General features: G+C 38.9%; 2 protein-coding genes across 5 annotated transcripts; one reads left to right on the forward strand and one right to left on the reverse strand.

The window, feature by feature from the left end:
- The first annotated feature begins 58 nt into the window (after positions 1-58).
- On the forward strand, positions 59-4046 carry LOC135935139 (zinc finger protein 883-like). 2 transcript variants are annotated; one of them, XM_065477243.1, is made up of 11 exons: positions 59-172; positions 313-408; positions 508-636; positions 698-1013; positions 1068-1181; positions 1240-1386; positions 1471-1709; positions 1911-2213; positions 2264-2485; positions 2708-2943; positions 3585-4046. In XM_065477243.1, exons 2-11 carry the CDS (start codon positions 346-348, stop codon positions 3973-3975), a joined length of 2160 nt encoding a protein of 719 aa, XP_065333315.1. In that variant the 5' UTR covers positions 59-172; positions 313-345; the 3' UTR covers positions 3976-4046. The 2 variants fall into 2 exon arrangements, with proteins under 2 accessions (XP_065333315.1, XP_065333316.1); XM_065477244.1 differs by having other exon boundaries at positions 103-123.
- Rab27 (RAS oncogene family member Rab27) lies at positions 4041-12446 on the reverse strand. Of its 3 annotated transcripts, none has more exons than XM_065477246.1 (6): positions 12102-12446; positions 7593-7756; positions 7432-7520; positions 6344-6458; positions 5966-6078; positions 4041-5309 (listed from the first exon to the last, which is right to left on the reverse strand). In XM_065477246.1, the coding sequence occupies exons 2-6, from the start codon at positions 7734-7736 to the stop codon at positions 5096-5098; spliced, it is 675 nt and encodes a 224-aa protein (XP_065333318.1). In that variant the 5' UTR covers positions 7737-7756; positions 12102-12446; the 3' UTR covers positions 4041-5095. The 3 variants fall into 3 exon arrangements, with proteins under 3 accessions (XP_065333318.1, XP_065333319.1, XP_065333320.1); XM_065477247.1 differs by lacking the exon at positions 12102-12446 and adding an exon at positions 10497-10835; XM_065477248.1 differs by lacking the exon at positions 12102-12446 and adding an exon at positions 8766-9322.
- Positions 12447-17648: the final 5202 nt, after the last annotated feature.

The raw sequence follows: 17648 nt of genomic DNA on the forward strand, positions 1-17648 counted from the left end.
GATTTGATCACATGGTAACACACAAGAAGGCGTGGCACCAAAACAAAGCACTCGCCCACCCCTGTCTGCCCTGGCCCTGCCCCTGTCATCGATACGAGATGCAAGAGTTCAGCAGTAGATGCTGAAAGCTCTAACACCCTTTGAAAACATCAATATAGAGGACAATGATGAGGTTGGTACATTATTTAAACCTTTTAACTTGTAAAGAGAACATTTTTCTTTGAAGTTATTAAATCATTTCGTTTTAAACGTACATACATACAAATAATGGGTTCATTACAAATTCAAAAATTTGATTGATTTATGTTTCAGTTAATGTTTTAAATTCTAAATCAGGAATTTAAAATGCCGGAACATCTGAAAACAGCAAACTCTCTTCTCAGACTCTTCACCGAGCTGCTGTCATTTGTAAGAGTTGAATTTTTCCCCTAGATTTTTACATAATACATATCTGTCTATGAAATTTATTGTTTTACTATTTTATGGGTTTTTTTTAACAAATTCAAGCTCAAAGATGTGGGTTGTCTCAGCACATATTCTCTCACCTATGCCCACGGAGACAACATCTCTCAAGGGATGGGTTGGTACGATGACATTTCCAAACAGAAATTCAGCAGCATCATGCAAGATGTTAAAGTGAGACAATGTTATTTCTTCAAATCCAACTTCTTTATTAATCTTAAAATCAACACTGCAGAATCTCATAAAGGATTGGGAAGAAAACTGCCTGGAAGAAGAGCGAGATGTAGAAAATATAGCGGGCAACCTAGACCAGTCTCCTTTGCACCAGGCAGATGACTACCAAGATGATACCTCCCGTGATGATTTTGAGACTGAAAATAACATTTTGGAGACGACCACCCTGCTCAAACAGGCAGTTTTCCCTGAAATTATCGGCACGACATGTGAGGAACCTGAACTGCAGGAAAAACCGAGCAGTTTTGAATGTGAACTGTGCCAAAAGAGTTTCTCTACTAAAGCACACCTCCGCAGGCACATTCGTGGCCATTCTGGTAAACAAGCAGCAAAAGGCATTATTTGATATTATTCACAATGGAAATTTTCAGGCAACCGTTTTTACCACTGTGATATATGCAACAAATGCTACGCAGCCAAGCAAGGTTTGACAGCACACCTTTTGAGAGAGCACAACTTGAGCACTGGAAGTTCATATTCATGCGGTATTCTTTAGGAAAATAAATTAAAACTAGCAGTGATTAATTCTATTTTAATCAGCAGATGTTTGCGGGAAAGCTTTCGCAATCAGGGCTGCCATGACAAAGCACCGACTGAGCCATGAAAACAGCAAACATTATTTTTGCAGCACTTGCCACAAAGGATTCACTCAGAAAGTCAATCTGGATGCTCACGTTGCCCTGCACACAGGTTCGTCTTGATTTTAAACATTCTTTATCTTCACTGTCTTTGTATAGAGCAATAATTATCCTAATTTGCTGTCAATGTGAACAGGAGCACTCCCCTTTGAATGCCCGCACTGCCAGAAAAAATTTGCTCTCATGTCCAAATTGAAAAAGCACATTGTCATTCACGAGGAGCCCAAGTTTGAGTGCAACTTGTGCGAAAAGAAATTCGCGCGCAATTTCAGTCTCCAACAGCACCTTAGGCTACACGATAATGACCGCCCATTTGTCTGTCAAACTTGTGGAAAATCGTTTATCACCAAGTACAAACTAGTCAGTCATGAACAGGTAAAAATCTGAGTTTGATTCTGACAATTCTTCACAGTTAATTGGTTTTTTAAGCCATTTAAATCTGAAATACTCAGGGTAAACTTAAGAAATAAATGTTCATTGCCTGAGACTTTTGAAAGATTAATTTTTAATTTGAACAGTTTAAATATTTAATTCATAATGAACATGCATATTAATAAAATTAAAATATTATGGCAGACGCACATGATTGGCCAGAAACACATGTGCGATATTTGCGGGAGTCAATTTCGGCAGCGAACGACCCTTATCTTGCACATCCGAAAGCACACGAACGAGGGCCTGCATGTGTGCGGCATCTGCCAGAAATCCTATGTGAAGCAGTATGACCTCCAGAGGCACTTGCTCAGTCACACCTTCTCAAGAGATTTCCTGTGTGATGCGTGTGGCAAAGACTTTAAGAGCCCTGGTGACCTCCACGCCCATAAAAAGAAGGAGCACTTAGGTGTTGATTTTCCAAAGAAGAAAAAAATTGGAATAAAGGTACAAAAATCTCTTAATTATTTGTGTACTTACCAAAACTTTTCCTTTAGCTCTACGCGTGCAAGTTCTGTCCGAAACAGTTCAAAACTACTAGCAGACTGGCTACGCACAAAAGACAGCACGTTGAGGCTCCGCGCTTCATGTGCCAGACCTGTGGCAAGAAGTTCCACCGCTCAGACGTTTACAAGCAGCACCTCTTCCTGCACACTGGCAACAGACCTTACCACTGTGACAAGTGCACTAAAACCTTCGCTTCTATCACCAATTTTAAGGTGAAATATCTAATAAATTATGCACGTTCATGTTGCAACTGCAACGTGACGTTGGTTTTCTATAATTTATGAATTACAAGAGCTGCTGCCAGTTAAATAAATTAATTGAAAGGAGAGTCAGGAATTAAAATAACATTGTATACTTTTGAACTCTCTGTGAAACCTCTTGTTTGCAATGAGGTACCTAGTATTTGGATATAATTAAACCATCGGGTTTTGCAGGCTCATATGTTGGTACATGAGCAGAACGCAGCCATGTTCACCTGCGACATTTGCCACAAGATGTATCGCCGTCAGAATTCGCTGAACGCTCATTTAAAGAAGCACTCATCTGATAAGAGTGCTAACTTCCAGTGCCACCTTTGTCAGCAGCAGTTTGATTCAAAACTCAGCCTGGCAACTCACCTGAAAACTCACGTCCAGGACAGACCCTTCCCTTGTTTAATGTGCAGCAAAAGGTAAGAAGTTAAGTGTTCTTGTAGCAAAAGAAATTTAGTTTCAGATTCAAAAATATTTTTTGTGGATCAGGAGAGCTACTATGCCTCATAATTTTTAGTCTCAAACACAATTATGATGAATATTCGGGAAGCTGTGTTAAAAATACAATTTTACCGCTAAGTATTTTTTATTATTTTTTATAGGAAAATAAAATCTCTTGATGGAATAAGATTTTTTTAAAGATTATATATTATGTTTAAGTGTAATTAAAAAAATGTAATAAGTGATCAGCGAGACTAATTTTGCTATGTCTGTGTATCTCACCTTTTTTATTTTTAAGTATATGCTTCTATAGAATCTTCAAAATAACGACTCGTTCCATCGAAAGATTTTATTTTAGTAATTATTAACATTTTAAGAATATTTAGAAAGCCTTAAAATAATACTTGTAATCAACCTAGTCGCAATAATTTCTTTTAAATTTACTTTGGATCATCTTCTTTTTGACCTTCAGTATTTCAAACTTTAAGGAAAAAGTGATTAAAAAAATAGATTATCTCTTTCAGTTTACTTAATGGGTGATTTATCCTGAGAATAATTATATTTTGCAAAGGCAAAAATAACAATATACATTTTAAAATTTATATATCTTGTTTTCCAGGTACAAAACAAAAAAGCACCTGAGAGAGCACGCCCGCAAAATCCACACAGAAGACACTGCAGCGGAGGCAGCGGCGCCAATGCCTGAGATCCAAGTGGACCTGGCCCTGGAGGCCAACTTTGAAGCCAGTGCCTTTGGTCTCAATCAGCAGGGCCAGTTTGGCGCAGAGGAAATGCAGACCTTCAGCCCAATCCAAGATCTGGAGACGCTACGCATCCTGCAGCAGCTGACCGAGGGCGAAGCGGCGCCACCCAGTCCAAACCCACCGCCGTCCAACGACCAGAACTTCCTTTTGCAGTGCGTCGAAGAGACCATTTTGGCCGACGCGCCCAACCTGCTGGCTGACCTCAATTCTCTGGCCACACTACCGACTGATGGAAACTTACTCTGAATTTCTTTGCTCAAATTGTTTACTTAATACCTATTTAGTTTTAAATAAAAAAGAAACAACTCATGCACAGTAGACAATCATGTTTTTATTTAGTCATTTTTCATCCGATTTGGTATATATAATTATATAATGTAGTCATAAAGTATAGTATATGTTTTCACAGAGGATCGCGGCAATCAAAAGACGCCGCTGGTTTTCACAGAACCGACAGTTAGTTCAAATAGCAGTGGAAGAATAGTCCAACAATGAGTGTATAAGCATTACAATTCGACCGAGACAACCTTGTAGTTTGCTCTGACGCATAAAAAGTCGTCGAGCAGCGAATATTTCTTGAATAAGAGAGAACGGTTCTGAATGTAACAAGTAGTAAATGTTTAAAGTGATATGCATGCATGAAAACAGTCCACTTATTTGTAGTCGATAGAAAAATGCGCATTGCAAGTCCTCGTCTTTTTTCTCAGCACACGATGGATCGCTTTTTTAACATAGCTAAAGCGGATTAGCGACTGCTTTTACTCTAGTGCTCTCACGGCTAAGTAGATTTATCAAGCCGGAAGGGTTTAAAGCAGACAGAAAGCTTCAAATGGAGGGTGCATTCATTTAGAGTGTTCAGACCGAAGCGTGTGCAGCTTCTGAATAAAATTTGCGCGCATCATTAACATTTCAAGCTCTTAGGAATTTACAGGAGTAAATATAATATAATATGTATATTTATTCTTTCCTTCACGCTAATCGTGTATGTATCCAAATGCAGTTTTGTACAAAGGGCACGTTTTGGTTCATGTTTTTGTATGTATCACCTCGATTACATTTTTAACACTTTTTTCATTCCGCAAACCGAGTCGTGTGTGCAAATCGAAAAGGTCTTTTGATCTGTGTTTTTAATGTTATACGTATATATCATGAATATTTACACCCACTTATAGCACAAATAAACACGTTCCGGTAATTATTTACTCGCAGCACACATAAAAATATAACTGTAAATATCGAATCCCCAAACTTCTCTCACGCCAACAACGTAAAATTTGGCCTGATCGAATTGAGTGTTTTTAAGTTAAGTCTCAACCTTTAAAGCGAGGGCGTATATGACACATAAGAGCGCTTCCCGCGGTGAGTATCAACAGGAGGATGAGGAGCAGCGCGACTTTTCGCCTGTCTCCGAGGTCCAGTCGTTGAGATCTTGTCCTGGTCGGGGAAGGCCTCTGCTCCCCCTGACGAAGGGTGGCTGCTCGAGCGAGTGTTGCATCCGCTTCATCACCATGTCCACCAGCAGCTCCACCGCTTTCGCCACGTTCTGCCCGCTGGCCGCGCTTGTTTCCATGTACACCAAACTGCAGGCAATTTTTACTAGCACAATCGATTTTTTCTTCAATGTTTGCCACTGGCCTTATTCTGAATTTGAAATACAATAATTATTCTTGCGGCCAGCATATCAATTTAAGCTCCAAATTAAAAAAGTCAGTACGATTTATATTTTACTTGTATTTGCCAGTTTTATTTTCCTGGGTTGATATTGAGAAAAAAGACCTGGCAAACCAGAGGCTAAAAGTCTTTACCAAAAAAGTTCAAAGGATAAATTCATTTAAAAAGACAATAATGAATTTATATTGGCAGGACCAAAGAGAAAAAGTGCCCCTGGGCTATCCATTTGTTTTAGTTTAGCGGTGCCTGAGTGCTTTCAACTTCAGTCCTCTCGTGTTTGTCTCTTTAATCTGCTCTCAAATCTGTTTGTTAGAGAACAACCTTTCATAGTTTTAGCATTCAAAGAGGATGTTTTTCTCTTCATCCTTCAGGCAACATTTTATTAAATAAAAATATATAAATGGTCTCGTCCTTATCTTGTCTACTGAGATAAGTAAAAGTTCAATCTACACTACAATTAAAAAAATGGCGCAGAGAACTAAATATAATATAACGAAAGACCTTTAGCCCCAGCCCCAGATGAAAATGTTTAAAAGTCATTATACTTCTAGAGTTGCGTACTCACCCATATCTCTTTGCAGTTTCCCTGGCTCGCTCCTCACTGACGACCCTTTCGTCCTCGAGGTCAGCCTTGTTGCCGCACAAAATGACATCTGGGTCGTCGCAGTAAGCATGCGTCTGCAACAAAGGCCGGACAAAGTTTGCAGGGACTGCATATGTATATATAATCGCGTGCTCGGCGTTTTGTTTTGTCTCTCGGTATAAGAGTGGATAATACTCCAGAGAGAGGCTGCTGCTGCTGACAGCGTGTGTCAGCAGAGAGAAGAGATAAAGAGGGTGTGTTTAAGCATTTGCGTGCGTGTGTGCCTGCGTAAGCCGAGAGATTACACCCTTTACAAAAAAAAGGAAGTGGATGTGTGAGGGGTAGGTATAGTGTATGTACCTTGAGTTGATCCAGCCAGTTGCGGATTGAGACAAAGGACTGCTCGTTGGTGATGTCAAACAAGAGCAGAAATCCCATCGAGTCTCGGTAGAAGGCCGTCGTTAAACTGCGAAACCTAATTGGGGCACACACCAAGCGAAAACTTTTCATCCCGAGCAGCAGCACGGCGTCCAGATTAAAAAGATATATATGTACGTGTGTGTATAAAAGTTGGCGAAAAAAAACCAACACAGCATGGGGCTGTGTTGGTAGGCTGAGTGCGCGGAGGAAAAGAGAGAATGAAAGGGAAACACTTCACGGCGGCCTTTTCAAGAGGCTGGTCGTATAAACATGCTTCTTTTTCTCTGCGGGCGGGTGCTTCCAATTGAGACCGCTGCAGCCCTTCAAACCCGGTTGATTACGCTTGGATTTTGTTTCTTTTGCTCAGGAGATGACCGTTAAATTTTTATCAAAATCCAATTAAACCTTTTTTAGTTGAATTTGATTGTAAAGGGTTGAAGATAACAATACTTAACAATTATTCAAACTTAAAAAAGGATGATAAAGCGAGATACTTAATAATGAAATGTGCAAATGAGGCTGCACTCGAAGGATTTTTTTACTTAAACAAGTAATTTGGTGGGAACAGATATGTATATTAAACAATCGGCCACCACAAGCAGGACATCAGAGAATTTTCCATAAGGTAAGATGCTGTAGTGTACAAACACATTCAATAATTTAATTGAAAAGAAAGCACAATAACAGTAAAGGCTCCACTCTGCGCAGAAATGAAACCAGGATAAGTGCATGCATGGTCCGGTCTATATATTTCTTTTATTTTTCCTATTCTTTACAATTAAGTTAATTAATTTTCCCACAGCCAAAAATAATTTCAAAATGCTACATGGAAAATGTTGTGGTTTGAAAGATAAGGAAGTTGAAAACACTTGATGTTGTTTCTTACAAAATTAATTGAAACCAACTCCATCCCCAGATTGCTTATATATATGAAATGAATTTTTCATCAACATGAGGATGACGTCCAATTAATTTTAAATGGGTTTAAAAAAATAATAAAATTGATAGAATCATAAATCTATGCGTACCTCTCTTGGCCAGCGGTGTCCCAAAGTTGCAGGTGAATGCGCTGACCCCTTTGGCTCAGAAAGCCGTCCTCCGTGGGCGGTCTGTAAATCTGCCGAGAAAATCCGTTTAATATCTCACGCAAGAATTGCGCATCGCGCGCGAACGTCAATAAAGCACCAACCAGCCTCTTTTCCCGAAAGTCGATGCCGACCGTCGAGATGAATTTCTCGTGGAACACGTTGTCCGAGTACTGGAAGAGGAAGCTCGTTTTTCCAACGCCCGAGTCACCCAGGGCCAGGAATTTCAGCAGATAGTCGTAATCCATGGCGCGGCCTCAGGTGGCTCCTTTATAAAAGCAACAGGCAACGAAACTCGTCAAAAGCACTCAAGTCGATCTTTTCGCTACATAGTATTTATTCTTGCTAAAGGGGATGCAAACTTTTCTTTCAATTAGAGACGCAAATGGAAATGTGGTGCTCATAGATACAAAAATTTTGGAGGTTCTCTAGGCCATGAATTTCTTAGTTGAATTTGTAATTTTTCAAGTGTCCTGTTTTTATATAGAATAATATGCATCGGCGCTTAATGTTAACGTTTGCAAAGTTATTGGGACGCGGAGTATTCACGAGTTGTTCGCTATCAGGGGGTCACTCATCTCAAAAGAAGTGAACAGAGGAAAAATCTCAGATGTATAATCGTGCTTTTTAAAGTAATTTAGCTAAAATGAATGGGAAATTGCCTTTTTTCGTAATAAAAAAGGTTTTCATCTTTGAATTAGCTGCGAAATAAAGAATGGATTCTTTGAGGCGGAGTTTTAATGTATGGATGACGGAGCACTTGGCGGCGTTTCGTAGGATTTCGTCACTCCTGCTCTTTATGATTGAGTGAACTGTTTGTAACGTCCTTTGATTCAGAATCTTCTTCAGATAATTCTATTAATGAATATGTTGTTGATTAGGCCAGACGATGAGGAACCGAGACAGTTTCTGTTCAGTTAGTTTAGCCAAGCATTCTTAGTCAAATTGCAGACACTTTTTAGTATAAATATATTTAATTCAACGAACTTTTCAAAATGAAAAAGAAAAAATACATTCACTAAATTCTCGAATTAAATAAAGTGGTTGGTGGTAGCTTAGAGAATGAGCGTGTCTGAATCTCCTTTAAGGTAGTAATTTACTTTAGGGCTGTGGGAAAATACATAAAGAAAAATGCTGCGAGCAGCGGCCTGGCCGTAAAGTCGAGTGGATCAATTGATGCAGCAGCAGCAAAAGCAATTTTGCCAGCCAGGACTTTTATTATGGCAACGGAGGCTCCAACGTGTCGCGCCTCGAGGACTGCTATACCTCGTACTTACTCCGGGGCAAAGAGACGAGTAGTTGCTGCGTTAATCTATTCGTAAAGCTTCTTAAAGGTTGGAGGAAAATAATCTCGCCAAGGACGGATATTGGACTGAAGAGGATTCCGCAGCTCATTTGGTTCGCGTGACGTCACACACTGAGCTGCCGGTGGTTGTTGTGATGTATGTGTGTGTGTGAGCAAGCGAGGGAGGAGATGATGATAATAAAAAATCAAGCCGCGCGTATATCACCATCACAAGAATACAAATGAAAAGAGGCTGCGGAGAGGCGCCCACGCGCTGCTTGCTGTCACAAGCGCCATGCACGCGTTCTTTTCTCCCCCGGCTGGGCGGGCTGAGCAGGCGAAATGACGCAGTCTGACTGCTTTCAGGAAATTTCGATTGCGACCTCCACGTCGAGCCGAGATAACAATAACGCGTGAGTAACAATTAAAAGTGCGCCGAGGCTCACATGGCAGGCGAGTTGTGCGTTGTGGCACACTTTCCAAGCCAAATCGGCGCCTATCAAGGCTGTCAGAAGCTAAATTGCTGATTTATATCTACGATTTGTTGATTTTGACTGTCAAAAGTTTGTGACAACCATACCGTTTAGCATAAAATATTTCCTTTCTAATGCAACAAAAAAGCTCAAGTAAAAATGTTAATTTCATAATGGATCAGCTGTTTCCAACTTCTAGTGGGGGCATATTAGAAGGATCAAATCTATATACTTACTGAATCTCTTTAAGATTGAATTTCAATCTCGAGTCTGTCAAATAAAAACAAGCAGTCGAAATTATTGACAAATCAAGCAAAATCCTGACCAAACAATCACAAAATATGAAACAAGCACGGATTTTTCACTTTATTTTATTTAAAATCTATTCTAAGGACTTCTTTTCAACTTCGCTGGTTTTAAAGTCACAATACTTATGTTAAAATTTGCTTTCTTTAAATTAAACGTTCGAAAATAATTCAAATTTGTACAATTGAACGATTCAAATCTAAAAAAACCAACGTTAGAGTAAAAATTTTTTGCAAGGTAAAGGAGTTAGATAATATGAAGTCACTTAATGCAGCCTTCCTCTCGCGACGCCCTTAAGCGGTTGCGAGATTTATCACGCCCTGGTGGTCAGAGGAGAAGTTGAGAAAACGGATACAGCTACTGCCACGAGTTCGTTTGCGAGCTAGAAAAATTGACTCTTCTCGCTAAATCGAATTTTTAATCTCAAGAGATTTGCACAAACGAAGCAAAGTTTGAGATCATCTTCTTGGTTCCGTTCCTCGGGGAATTCATGGCTTTAAGGAAGGAAAATTGGCAATTAATAAAAGTCTGAGCCTCTTTCCGCTAGTTTCTGTCGTCCAGTAATTTGATGATATGAATAATTGAACCGAGGAAAAAATATTGATTTGCTGATTTACTTAAGGAGGTTTTCAAGGAAAATGTTTGAATTTCCCGTTTCAACTCCAAATCTTCAAGATTTTAAAAAAAAATGAGTAAGCTAGGTCAAAGTACTTTATTCAAGATTCATGGATCCTTTTGAAAGAACAGGAGATTTACTCAATTTTGCTTTACTCCCAGTTTCAATCTTGCTAAAACAACCGCAATTAAAAGTTAACCCGTTTCGCTCGCAAGCACAAACTGATGCTGCTGACTGGGTTGCAGCAGAGGCGAGTCAACAGAAGGATAATCCAACACACTAATTGTAAATGCACTATGTAATAAGCACAGCGATACAGCTCACCCACCCGGCTAGAGCACTCTCGGATTCATGCTGAGTCGCTAACTACGAGCCGTTTCTTAGTTGCTTATGCAACACGCTCTGCGTCGGCGTCGTGCGGGGTGCATAGCTCCACTCAACCACTTCTTGCAATGCGAATGAGCAAACGGCAAACGCCACCGAACCAAACGGAGCATTGCCGCTGCATTTTTGCTTCGTGTCAGCGGGCAGAGACAAAGGGGAGGAGAAGGAGAGGAATTTCAATTAAGCTCCACAGTTCGCAGTGAGCGTGGAAATGTTTTTGTTTTGAAAACGGAGCTTGAACAATAGCAAGCAGACTTCTGAAAATTAGCTAGCCCCGGGTCTAAATATATATCATAAAAAATTTGTATATAAACAAATGATGGAAGCGAAAAAATTATTCACGATTATATCTGTTTTCAGCGATAATTTAGAATTAACTGTTTGAAATAGAAAGATCTCACTTAAAAGAGAATGAGTGATTCATTTCGTTTACACTTTTTTTTAAAGAATTTTAGAAATTTTTATAAACATTTGCTGTGAACGTGTGTCTTCGTTCCAAATCTAATGCAGAAAATCCCTTTTATTTTAACCTAATCTTGTCCTTGGGGAGTTTAATTTCAAGTTTAAATTAGAAAAGAAAGCTACACAAGTTTTAGAGGTAATTCATCTTTAGGTTTGTTTTGCATTTCAGATAGTAAGCACTGATTGATTTATCCCTATTAGAAATCTCATTTTATCTCAAAACAGGTATTTTCCCACCATAAAAGGCATATAACATCGTTGTTGAAAGACATAAAAAATTCCATAAAATGATCAAGTGGTTTGAACTGTAGGGAAAATTCACCAGATTTAGTTTTTTTTGTTTTGTTCTTTAACTCCAAAAATTAAATATTTAATGACAATACATTATTAGGTTTTACAGAATAAAAATATTGAACAGCTATTAGACATCTTACATTTTGAGTTTGAAAAATGACAACCTGAAATGGAACAGTAAAAATGACGTGATTTAGCTGCAATAATTTTTGCATTACAATTTAAAACAAAAGGAAAAATTGCAAGTATAAAAAGCGAAACGTCTACCAATTCACAATTTTCAAGGATACAAAATAAATACAAAAGGAGGAGAATGATTTTTGCCCCTGGAATATCCACGATTTGGTCTGATTTGAGTTTAAATTCTCTCGTCGAGATTTATTCATCGGTAATCAAAAATGGAAAGAACCTATCGAAGAGCAATAAATTTGGGAATATTGCAGCAAAATTAATTATAAATATACTCAGACACTTCGGTTGCGGCATTCGTTTTGCTCGACCTTTTGTGAACCTCAATCATTTTGAAAGCATTTTATAAGGCTGATTTTGTATTCAACGACGTGGCTGAAACATTAGTAATGGAATCATCAGTTTGATTGCAGCAAGTGCCAAATATTTTCGCAAACGATTGCAGGGAACCAGGATTTTTAGGGACGGAAATTCGCGTATTATCGCCCGGAGAGCGGAACAACGGGCAAATCGAGGAGCAAAACAAAGGGTTGGCGGCACGCTCCGGTGGGTCCAGCTGCCGGGGTTGATTGGGGGAGCAAATGAAGCAGCGACATGCACTCACGGCTGACTAGGTGGCCCTTGCGTGGCACACGACCTGTTGCACCTGTCGGCGTCCGCGGGGCTGCTGGCGGAGGCGGCGGTGGCGGCGGCTGGGCCCACCTGGCTGCTGGCACTATCGCAGGTGCATGCTGCCGCCGCTGATTAGTGCCGAATGGGGGTTCGCCACGAACGCTTCGGCACTGGCTGCTGCCACTCGCACGGCCACACGCCGCCGTGCCTGCTGAATCGATAGATAGCTGCCTGTGGGTCGAGGCTGTTGCGCCTTCTGTGCCGCTGCATCGAAACGAGCCCGCGAACTGAGCGAGCGTGCGCTCGCTATCTCTCTCTGCCTCTGCGCCCTCGCCGCCACCGCTGCCGCACGCTTCCACACGGGACACACTCGCTCTTGCTCGTGCTTCTGTCCCAAGCTGTATCGAATCGAGCGACACCAGTTACCGATTTCGTCGCAACATCGACAGCCACTGAGAGTAAAAGTGTGTCCGAAAGATGTTTCAAAAAAATTGTTTCCTCTAATGATCGCGAAATATTAAAACTCAAAATTCTAGGAAAATTTGCTATTCAAGGAGACATAGTTCAGATTAAATTTGATTAAAATTAAATTAAAATACCCGGTACATTTGAAATTAAGAATTATGGAATATGTGGTATTTTAAAAAGGTTTCCTCGAGCAATAAGGGTGAATACTTAATGACCTCTTCTATCAACACATTTAATTCAAATATATACTACAAATTATTTTTTTAATATTTTGTTTCATAATTACCTTTGAATTTTTTTAAAGAAATAAACTGTTCATAATTTCCTAGATTTAAAAAAATTGCAGTAAAGTGACTACATCTTGGACAGTAATAGCAATAGGACAATATTCAGCCAAAGTTCTGATGTATGATCCGTGAGACTAAATTTGCTTCAAACACACTAGCTTAATTTTTTATTAGATATATGCCAGCGTCTTGTTTTGATAAATATTCAAAACACATTGAATCGGATTGTTTGTCATAAAGCTAAAGAAGAAACAGTAGGTTTTGTATTTATATTCTTAATAGCGGCAAAATGAAGTTAAAAAGAAACTTTCCTTTAAAATGTTTCAACTCACATACTCAATCTAAAAACAATTCTTTAGTAAATAATCCTCTAAGGTCAGATTTTTCATGCGTTCTTATAAGTCAAAACACTTGAAAACATGTTAAGATAGATTAACCAAAATTAAAAATAAATAAATAACTAAATTTCAGAAAATCTTTTAATTTTATCAATTTTTTCGGTTTGGCTGGAACAGCCAAATTCTTGCATCAAGAAAACATCTTAATTTTTAGATTCAAATTTTTATTTTCCAGAGCAAAAGTTGTCAGTAAAGTTGCTGTTTAGAGAGCATGGAAGGAAATAGAAGATGATCGGCTAGAATTCCCACGTTCTAGTATCGTTTTTCAGGGTATCGCTATCGGAACAAGCGTGGCCACTGGAGGGCAAATTACACGCGAGTGCTATCTCTCCGGTGTGGGGCGGCCTGCGTTCTGTTCCGCCGCCGCCCCCTCGGCCGGCGTGTATCGATCCCACGTCCTGCAGGCGGCGGCGGTCGGCCCCGCGCCGTCCCGTTGCCGCAGCCGCCGCACCACCTCACCCTCCCTCCCTGCCGCTGCCGCCTCCGCTCCCTTTCGTGCCCCCACTCGTCGCGCTGCTTTTGCCCAAATTATCCCAATTTGCGTCCCTCGCGCCGGCCGACGCAATTTGCAGCCGCCGAATCGGGCTAATTGCGTTTGGGGGCGCCTGGCCAGCAAGCCTGGCCCGCTTGTCGCCGCTCCGTTTCGCTACTCAGCACACGCAATTTTATTTCTCTCTTCGCTTGCAATTTGCAATGCAGATATGCGAGCCAAAGTTGCCGGGCAGCGGGAAATGTGAATCATGCATCTGCACCACTCTCAGCCAACGTTTTCAAATCATTTCGAGGGGACAATTCCCACCATTTAGGTTTCTTTTAAATCAAGTCAACACTCAGAGCATTGCTATGTTTTAATTTAGAATACACACATAATATGATTTCATTAATTACAGAATTTTAAGTTAATTTTTTCCAGTGAATATTCAAAAATATTTAAATGTTTTTCTTGATCAAAGATAATTAATAAAAAGATTCTTGCAGCTGGAAAATATTGCTATTTTCTCAAAATATAAATTCATTCTTTGGTAAAAAGACTATAGAAACAAAAACTTGAACAAAGATTCTAATCTCCCTTTGGAACGAATGGATTCGAGAAGTTAATAAAATTGCACAAAATAGCAGGGCTAAAAATTTTAAAGCAATAAATTTGACTATTTTACCTCCATAAATTTGATTCTACGGTGGTAATAGGAAATAATCCAATTTAATTTCAGTCTCTATTGCATCAACTAGGTGAGTTTTTCACGTGTCCATGTCAATTAAAAAAAAAATATTTTGTACAGTAAAATTATCGCATTCGTTATTTAAAAAGCTCGTGCTACGTTGAAATCAGTAAAGTGGTGCCTTCCGCAACCGGCTCTAATTTAATTAAGTCATCCGCGACAGATTTGTGGCATCGAGAGAGCGAAAACACCATAATATACGAGTGCTGCTGACGCACGCACGGACATGAAGGTTCGTTCAATTACGGGTGAAGCCCAATCATGCGTGCGTGGCAGGTCGATGGGCAAAAGCATCAAATTATAAATGTGCTTGTGTACCTGCAGTTTCGTATTGTGTTGATAACGCTCGAAAAGTTGCCTTTGACGTAACAAAGGAGAGGATCCGTTTTATTCTATAATTAACACGGGGCATTAATTAGTCAGAAATGGGATTTCATTCGCAGTAGCATAGCTAAACCTGTCAGTTTGCTTTGCTGCGCAATAAATGAATATAGAGATGCTTTGAAATGAAAAATAATTAAATACATATAATTAAAAAGTAACAACGTAGTCTGAAATCCCAGAGACACAAAAGTTTTGCTTCAGATTAATTATGAATGTAACTCGAGATTATTTTGTGTTGTTATTTTCTGATACATTTAAAAGTGGAATTTCTTTTTTTTTTTGTCATTTAAAACATTTTGTCCTCCACTATAATCAGTTTCATTATTAAAGCTGGTACCAGGGGCCAAATGCGCATTTTAATTGGTTCCTGTGGCTCAGATCCAAGATGGCATTGAAATATCCGAAATATGGGCTTTCTGTACGAGTGTCGCGAGTGTGTTTTTTTCTGATCCAATAAGCATTATTAAATCATGTTATGCAAATTGCTCCATAATGTTGTTTAAACTTGCTAGCTCAATATGTTTTCACCAGTGCTGTACCCCAGCCGACGCGTAAAATGACCAATTTAAACTCAAAACTAAATTTTTTATTTAAACATGGTCTCATGAAAAAGGCGCGAGAGTCAACTTCAAAACTATAATTAGAGAAGAATATACGTTTTTAAGAGAGCTAGGATTATGAAGAAGTACGTTTTTATACGTTGTCACATTACTCTGGATTAAATTTAAGGTATCTAAGAATCTCAGGCAGTTTTAAGTCACGTTTATTTTACCCTTGAGTCAATGCGTGTATCAAATTTTGCCGAGAAAATCCAATCTACCTCTCCCGGCAAAAAGGCTTTCAATGAGAAACACAATATTCCGATTTTGACGCAGAGTCAGGGTCGACCAGTGTGCGATATGAATGGCACGTTCTATTTTTTACGTTCGCTCTAATTGAACGCATTAAACGCAGACTCCCACGTCAGCGTTGATTCGCCACACGTGTCAAAACCGGCGGTGCAGCTTCTGGACGAACGACTCAAAGACGTGTTTAATATGAAATGTATTACGCGCTCTGTCTGTACCGTAGCGCACGTTTCAACTCCATTCATTCCATTTTCATTTATAGTGTGCTGCATGAAAAGCGACCTAATTAACTCTCATCAGCGCCGAGAACGACACAGTGCCATCTACGCGCTCAGAGGCTATTCAGGTTAATATGCTTCACTCACATCGGTGTGACAGTGATCCGCGCACAACGATTGCCTAATGTCGCTAAATCTATCGCGTTAAATTGGAAAGGCGATTGGCTCTATTTTTACAACTGGACAAGATTTCTTGCGAAAAAATCGTTGCGGAGAAATTTGTAAATGCCAACTCCTGAAAATATTTGCATATCAAACTAAGAAAAAGGACATATATTAATCTTTAATATTTCCCATGATAAAATTTATTTGACAAAAAGAATCTTTAAAATTGGATTTATTCAGGGCAACTATTAAAATAAATTTATGATTTGAAAATAAATCTGAACGGTGTTCAATAACCAAATTAAGACTGAGTAACAAATTAATAATGTAATGTACCTGTGACTGAATGTGAGATTAAAAAACTAACATAAATTTCAGTATTCCCCATAATTCTAGAAAATTTTTTTTCGCTTGATTTCGATTGCTCTCCTTTGCGATATATCTGATGATGTGCGAATTTTGAGGGAAATTTCCCATCTGTCGAAAGAAAGCATGATTTACTATGGGGAGATAGTGCTCACCAATTGATTAGCATGCAAAATTTCCAGTTGATTTTCTCAGAAATTAAAGCGGCAACCTGGGAAGACATATGACCTCTGTCCCAATTTTTAGAGTTAAGGTAAAAAGGCTAAATCATTTCTCAGAAATTTGCAGTACGTTTTTACTTTATAATGAGGATATTGGAAAAACACGGGCTCAATAAAAATCTATCAACAAACAGTAAACTTAGTAAATTTCTTCATTTTATTGCTCACTGAATTGTGCTCGTTGATTTACTGCAATTTTTTACGCGCAATCAACTGACTGCTACTTGAAGCAAAGCCTCACCAAGGTAGTAAATTGTTTGCCTACAGATTCCAAGGGGATTTTGATTGGTGAATCGACATTGATACAAATCAATTTAGCTGATTTAAATATATAATTTGTTTATTTGCAACTTAGATATGAGAGTAAAAATAGCCTGTTATTGACTCAGACTGGAAACGATTAAAAACTTCCATGCAACATCTGCATTAATATGCGCAATCATCACGTCAGACGATAGAAGCAAAGAGGAGCTTTCCTCCACCCTCAGCTGTAACAAATCTTTTAAAATCGAAATTATCACATAATTAGTTGTATTTATTTTGACAAAATAATTTTTTATGAGGATTATTATGAGATGACTGGTAGTTTTCTTTAGAGAAGTCTATAATTTAAGTTTTTAATCAAGGGCATTAAAATTATAGGTAGAAAATTCATCGAAAGCGTGGTGAAAGAAATTTAAAACTTTGCATTTTTTTTAACCGAGAGGAAAATGAATCAAGCAATTCTAGCACCCAGCAAACTGGATTTTGAACTGACTGCATGGTTGAGCGATCAAGATATTTTTATAACAAGCTAGATTCGTATTTTTTTATTTAGCCTCTTTTACACACGTTTTTTTATTTACAGGTTGGTGCCAACCAGACACGTCTTTGGTTGCTTAAATAATAGTTAACAGTCCTAAAAACATAAAAATCTCATTCCTAATACATTCGCCAAATCTCTGAGAAATTATATTTCCCTAAT

The sequence above is a fragment of the Cloeon dipterum genome, chromosome 2 (genome assembly GCF_949628265.1).
Source record: "Cloeon dipterum chromosome 2, ieCloDipt1.1, whole genome shotgun sequence".
In the NCBI taxonomy this organism is placed as follows: domain Eukaryota; kingdom Metazoa; phylum Arthropoda; class Insecta; order Ephemeroptera; family Baetidae; genus Cloeon; species Cloeon dipterum.

Bases quoted from the DNA above. Each gene is read 5' to 3' on its own strand.
- Rab27 (XM_065477246.1), bottom strand. From the start codon at position 7,736: ATGGATTACGACTATCTGCTGAAATTCCTGGCCCTGGGTGACTCGGGC. The intron at 6,079-6,343 runs GTACATACACTA...CCTTTGTTGCAG, and splicing joins ACTGGCTGGATCAACTCAAG to ACGCATGCTTACTGCGACGA. The intron at 5,310-5,965 runs GTGAGTACGCAA...AATTGCCTGCAG, and splicing joins GAAACTGCAAAGAGATATGG to TTTGGTGTACATGGAAACAA.
- LOC135935139 (XM_065477243.1), top strand. From the start codon at position 346: ATGCCGGAACATCTGAAAACAGCAAACTCTCTTCTCAGACTCTTCACC. The intron at 1,182-1,239 runs GTATTCTTTAGG...TTTAATCAGCAG, and splicing joins TGGAAGTTCATATTCATGCG to ATGTTTGCGGGAAAGCTTTC. The intron at 1,387-1,470 runs GTTCGTCTTGAT...CAATGTGAACAG, and splicing joins TCACGTTGCCCTGCACACAG to GAGCACTCCCCTTTGAATGC.